Here is a 5,696-nt window from a genome sequence, read left to right on the forward strand (position 1 = left end):
GGTCCAGCAGTCATATGTTATGCTTATGCTCTGTTATGCATTTCATGTGCTATAGCTTTAAGCCTTATCGCACATGAAATGCATAACAGAGCATAAGCGTAACATAAGACTGCTGGACCAATGAGCATCTAGCATAATGTCGCCATATTGATTTACATAAGGTGCTCATTGGTTTAGCGGCCTTATGATATGCTTATGCTCTGTTATGCATTTCATGTGCGATAGCCCTGACACTGAGTATAAACTCAGTGTTTCTGTAGAAGATGCTAAGGGTATATCCACACAAACTTACATATCCGCATAAACATATACATAAAGAAAATTATCCAATTGCAGGGGCTCTATTCTTGAAAAGAAACGTATACGAAAATCTAGGGAAATGTTACAGTATACGTTACGTATACTATAGTATTTCCCTAGACTTTCGTATACGTTTCTTTTCAAGAATAGAGCCCCAGTTTTCTTTTAAAGTCGTACATAAAATGTGATTGGATAATTTTCTTTATGCATACGTTTATGCGGCTATGCAAGTTTGTGTGGATATACCTTAAGAAAGCAAGAAGTAGTGAGTAGATTTATAATTTTTTTGTAGTCTGCTTTTTGTAGTCACACTTATTTATTCTTATTTCGAATTCAAATACAAAAATTGACATAACCTATGTACAAGAGGAAATCAAAAAGTAAATTTATTTTATTCACATACAATAGGCGTTAACAAAATATGTACATTATTTCTCAATACAATCATTTAGCTTTGCATAAAATTTTGTTTAACAATCTACAAATCTGATTCCATCTATGAACAAACTGGTTTTTGACTATCCTCGAAACATTAATGGTATATACTGTTTCCTTAACTTCCTTAAGGGGATCCTAAAGCAAAGCTCGAACTCCGAAAAATCACTAGATGTCGCGCCGCGCGCCGCACATCGACATGTCTTTTTATACTACCACAGCAAAGTTATGTGCATTGTCTTCTTGATATAGAATATACAAAAAAACAAGTATTATGGCATATTACAATATTTTATCATCATCTGACGACGATGAAGATATAATCCGGTAAAAACATTTATAATATTGTATATGTTTATAAATATTTATACATGTTATTTATATGTATTTATGTATATTTCATATATGAAAAATTTTTTACCGGGATATATCGACAGAAGACCCAAAAGATTTAAACAACGCATGAACTATTTTGACGATTTGGACGATATCGAATTTAAAATGAGATTTCGCCTAAACAAAAACAGCGTTCTTCTAATATTAAACCACATAGAAGAAGTATTAATATTTCGATCAAACAGGTATGTATATCTTTATTATTATTTTATTATCCTTATATCATATAGTTATTAATAACTGATTAATATAAATATTTATTTTTGCAGAAATAATCCTATATCTCCAATGCAGCAACTTCTCTTAACATTAAGATTTTATGCAACAGGATCTTTTATAATATCTGCAGGTGATTTTGCTGGAGTAAGCACTACTAGTGCCCACAGAATTATTCATCGTGTTACGAACGCAATTGCCAGACTTCGAGCACGTTTTATGAAATTTCCTACTACAAATAATGAAATAAAAAAACAACAATTGGAATTTTATAAAATCTCTCGATTTCCTAGAGTTGTAGGTTGTATAGATTGTACACATGTTCGAGTTCAATCGTTTGGTAAATACATAATTTTATTTATATTTTCATCATACATACCTATTTTGGTAAACTATATAAATAGAAACGCTGGAAATTATTATAAGGTTTTAAACTTGTTTTATTTATTGTATTGTAGGTACTGAAAATGCAGAACTATTTAGAAATAGAAAGGGATATTTTTCTTTGAACGTGCAAGTTGTGACAAATAGTAATTTAGAAATTACTGATGTAGTAGCTCGATGGCCTGGATCAACACACGATAGTACTATTTTTAATAATAGTCAATTGCGTGGTACATTTGAACAAGGAATACATAGAGATGGACTGTTATTAGGTGATAGTGGTTACCCTATAAAATCATATTTAATGACACCATTATTAAATCCACGAACTCCTGCTGAACAGCTTTACAATGAATCGCATATACGTACTCGAAACATAATTGAGCGGCTGTTTGGAATTTGGAAAAGACGTTTTCCAGTTTTAGCTTTAGGACTACGTTTGCAATTGAACTCAGTAATGGCTGTAATAGTAGCTACTGCTGTTTTACACAATGTTGCTCGTCAAAATGGAGATGAAGAGCCACCTGAAGATCCTAATTTAAATCTTCCAGCACCTTGGGACGAAATATTCAATTATGGCAATATAAATCCTGATAATGCAGACTACAGAAATAATGATAATGCAGCTGACAGAAGAATACTTATTAACGACTATTTTCAGAGGCAAAGAAAAATAATACAATATATACATATTTTACTTTTATAAATTATTAAAAGTAATATATATTAATAATTACACTTCTGTTTGTTACAGTTTATTGTAAATTTTGACAAAGGAATCGAAGAAAACATCGGCTGAAATAAAGTATTATATTTTAAAAATAAGCATTTATATTATTGTAATATTAATTAATTCGATATAAATAAATGTATTGTATTTCTTGAAAACATATTGTGCTTTTCTCATATAAAACATTAATAATATAATATACTTATTATATTTATATTTATTTTATAGAGCAAACTATTCATATAAACTTTGTATCAATAACAAAAATGATATTTATGTTAAATAAATAAACTTATTTGTTAATCACGCCTCTTTAGCAAAACAAATCAAAATCATTTGGCAGTAACTATATATGAGGTTATAAATGTAGCGAGAGTTTATGCAAGTAAAGTAAAATACAAGTAAGTGTAAAATACTATTCCACTCATAATCTCATATGTATGCATAAAAAAAACAAAAAGTAATCTTTCTCTAAAATTCATTCAGGAATAACATCTTTGGTTTTTTAAAAGACTTATGATAATAATAATAATAATAGTATGTATTGATGATAATAACAATAATAGCGATAATAGTGAATAATAATGAATGAATAATTTTAAAAATTCCTTCGAACTTTAGGATTTCTTTCGAATTTTAAAATAATTGACAAATAGAATTTTGTTATTATTTTTAAAAATAATAAAAACTTTTACTTATAACAAATGTTTTACTTATAACAAAGAAAAAATATATAAATATGCATATTAGGTTTATAACACGTTTTTAAATTTTAGTCGTTCTTTTTCTAAAATCAATGTCTTAAATTCTAATTCCTTCTGCATTATGTCAATTTGCAATTTTTCTTTTTGCAATAGTGTTTCTAAAATTTTAATTTCAAATTCATGTCTTTCGTTTCCATTACTTATCATTAAATTTACTAATTCTGTTTTACTATCTGCTAATGTATCACATTTTTTATTATTAACATTATTTTTTTGTTTTAATTGATTACTTGTTTTTTTTATGGTTCCTTTAAGTGCTGATGGCATAACATTTTCTTTTGATTTTTTATTTTGGTTAGTACTAGCTGAATAATCCATAAGTGGCACAGACTTATTTGTGTTTGTTGATGTTCTGAGTGGAGTGCTAATTTGTGTTTGTAATTTTTGGGGATTACAATTTTTCCAATTTAATTTGTTTTTTTGAAGAAACTGTAAAATAACAATGAATAACAATGAAATACAAAGGATTACACAGCGCTCATATAATATTTTACACATTATTATAAATAATATTATTCGTTATTAATTACGTTTAATACGTCTTCCTCCTTATCAGATTCATCATTGTCTTTTTTGCCATCAGTCTCATCTTCTATATTATCTTCGGTTATTTCTATAACATTTTCACTTGCTTTACGTAGCCATTCTTCATCAAATGCTTCAACATCGTCTGTAATATAAATAAAATAACATTACAATAAAATGCATTAGGAGAAATAATTTAATTACATATAACTAATTGTAAGATTATTAAATGAAAAATATTTTATGGACTTAATTATAAACATTATAAAAATAAAATATAATGTATTATACATACTATCAAATCCTGCAATGCAATCACTATCTAAATCATTCGATAGGCCTTCTACTGCCGGTCTTATTATTTCTCGGACTTGTTCAGCTATTGGATCACTTATAGCCTTATATTGTCCTCCACCTACAAAAATACACAGCTTTTTTATTACAGATATTTGATTGTAATTAAAGTATATCGTTGCTTATTTATGTAAAGTTTACATATATCAAACAAGTAACAACCTGTTTTATAAATTGCCTGTTTCTCCTCAGCAAATTGTTTTTTTGTTCTTTTCTTTATATTTTCCCAACATGTTTTTAGAGACTGTACAGTTTGTACAACTCCTTTAGAACGAGACATAAAATTTATTCACAAATTCTCCCAACAATCTTCTTTTTCTTTCATAGAAATACTATTTGTTGTTTTATTTTCTAATATTTTACATCTTTCTTGTATTAATTCGATAAGAAGCATTTTTTCAGATTCACTAAAATTTTTGGTTCTTTCTTTTTTATTTGCTTGGTCCATTTGTACATGTATATCTATTTTTATAAAGAGACTCTAAACACAGAAAAGAAACAATTTAATTTATTTAATGCAAGAGATTATATAATATCTATTTTATACCATAAATTAGGTTAAGAAATTACTTCTAGAAATTGCTCTTGCTTGTCGATTATCTGTGTTTATATATTCCAATATTTGATACAATATTTGAATAATTATACTGATCTATATATATCAGCAACAAGACTTTTTAACATACAACGATAACAATTTGTTGTCAAAATAACTGATTGACGACGAAAAACCATGCGTTGATTATAATTAGGTTAGATTTTTATTATGACATGTGATACACTCTTTAGCTGTCCACCAATCACATCATTTGTTACTAAATACAATTCGAGTTAGCAGTGTTAGCACGCATTAGATATACGTTCAGTTGATCAGAACGAAGGTAAAGTTGAAGGAAAGTAAAATAAGTTGACCGAAAATTAAACTGCGTTCAAAGTTGAACGCAGTTCACAAGAACTCTGAACTGAACCACTTTGGAGGAAATGGGCCTTAGTCGGTAATACAGGACTTTAGGATCCCCTTAACTTCCTCATTACTATTACGATCTTTGTGCTTCGAGCAAATTGGTTTCCATTTATTTGTACCTTCGGTATTCTTGGTTGACGTTCGCAATAATTATATATAATTTCCACTAATTCTGAATCTGAATCACTAGACTCTTCATCACTAGAATCAAGTGCTAACTTTATAATAGTTTCAAATACGAATTTTTTCTGTATGCTTCTCTCCATATTTCTAGGTTACTTGTTTCTTTTCGCTGACGTCGCTATATGCTGACAGCACTGAAAATATCGTTCCAAAATGAAAGCTGCGTTTGCATAAAAAGCATGCTTATGAAATTGGAACACTATTGGTAGCATGCACTTATGACGACATGCTCGCAGCGCTGCAAACAATTTTGGGACACAGCCTATGAAACAGTTTCTCACATCAATTCACAGATTCACTAACACGTCGAAAGCGCCTAGAAATGGCGGCGACCAATCACGAGGGCGTTGCCCCTTATGCTTGACTCTCATTATAGGTACTGTACCCGTTATTGGTGTATTCGTTTAGATCATCCAATCAGCATTTTAGATCTAAAAGAATACAT

At 29.0% G+C, this 5,696-nt stretch overlaps 2 protein-coding genes across 3 annotated transcripts; one reads left to right on the forward strand and one right to left on the reverse strand.

Annotated features, from left to right (window-relative positions):
- The first annotated feature begins 971 nt into the window (after positions 1–971).
- On the forward strand, positions 972–2,558 carry LOC108761474 (putative nuclease HARBI1). Of its 2 annotated transcripts, none has more exons than XM_018508067.1 (5): positions 972–1,062; positions 1,173–1,316; positions 1,401–1,687; positions 1,806–2,394; positions 2,486–2,558. In XM_018508067.1, the coding sequence occupies exons 1-5, from the start codon at positions 1,010–1,012 to the stop codon at positions 2,493–2,495; spliced, it is 1,083 nt and encodes a 360-aa protein (XP_018363569.1). In that variant the 5' UTR covers positions 972–1,009; the 3' UTR covers positions 2,496–2,558. The 2 variants fall into 2 exon arrangements, with proteins under 2 accessions (XP_018363569.1, XP_018363578.1); XM_018508076.1 differs by having other exon boundaries at positions 1,176–1,316.
- LOC108761483 (uncharacterized) lies at positions 2,208–5,037 on the reverse strand. The gene is made up of 5 exons (XM_018508089.1): positions 4,675–5,037; positions 4,267–4,585; positions 4,046–4,165; positions 3,756–3,895; positions 2,208–2,285 (listed from the first exon to the last, which is right to left on the reverse strand). The coding sequence occupies exons 2-5, from the start codon at positions 4,382–4,384 to the stop codon at positions 2,265–2,267; spliced, it is 399 nt and encodes a 132-aa protein (XP_018363591.1). The 5' UTR covers positions 4,385–4,585; positions 4,675–5,037; the 3' UTR covers positions 2,208–2,264.
- Between the last annotated feature and the right edge of the window lie 659 nt (positions 5,038–5,696).

This window comes from Trachymyrmex cornetzi, unplaced genomic scaffold (genome assembly GCF_001594075.2).
Source record: "Trachymyrmex cornetzi isolate Tcor2-1 unplaced genomic scaffold, Tcor1.1 scaffold1093, whole genome shotgun sequence".
NCBI lineage: Eukaryota > Metazoa > Arthropoda > Insecta > Hymenoptera > Formicidae > Trachymyrmex > Trachymyrmex cornetzi.

Excerpts from the sequence above, each read along its gene's own strand:
- LOC108761483 (XM_018508089.1), bottom strand. The coding sequence starts at position 4,384 with ATGTCTCGTTCTAAAGGAGTTGTACAAACTGTACAGTCTCTAAAAACA. Across the intron at positions 3,896-4,045 it reads TTGCATTGCAGGATTTGATA|ACGATGTTGAAGCATTTGAT; the intron begins GTATGTATAATA and ends TTTATATTACAG. Across the intron at positions 2,286-3,755 it reads AGGAGGAAGACGTATTAAAC|GTGCTGGAAGATTTAAATTA; the intron begins GTAATTAATAAC and ends TTTCGTCCCAAG.
- LOC108761474 (XM_018508067.1), top strand. The coding sequence starts at position 1,010 with ATGGCATATTACAATATTTTATCATCATCTGACGACGATGAAGATATA. Across the intron at positions 1,317-1,400 it reads TTAATATTTCGATCAAACAG|AAATAATCCTATATCTCCAA; the intron begins GTATGTATATCT and ends TTATTTTTGCAG. Across the intron at positions 1,688-1,805 it reads TGTTCGAGTTCAATCGTTTG|GTACTGAAAATGCAGAACTA; the intron begins GTAAATACATAA and ends ATTGTATTGTAG.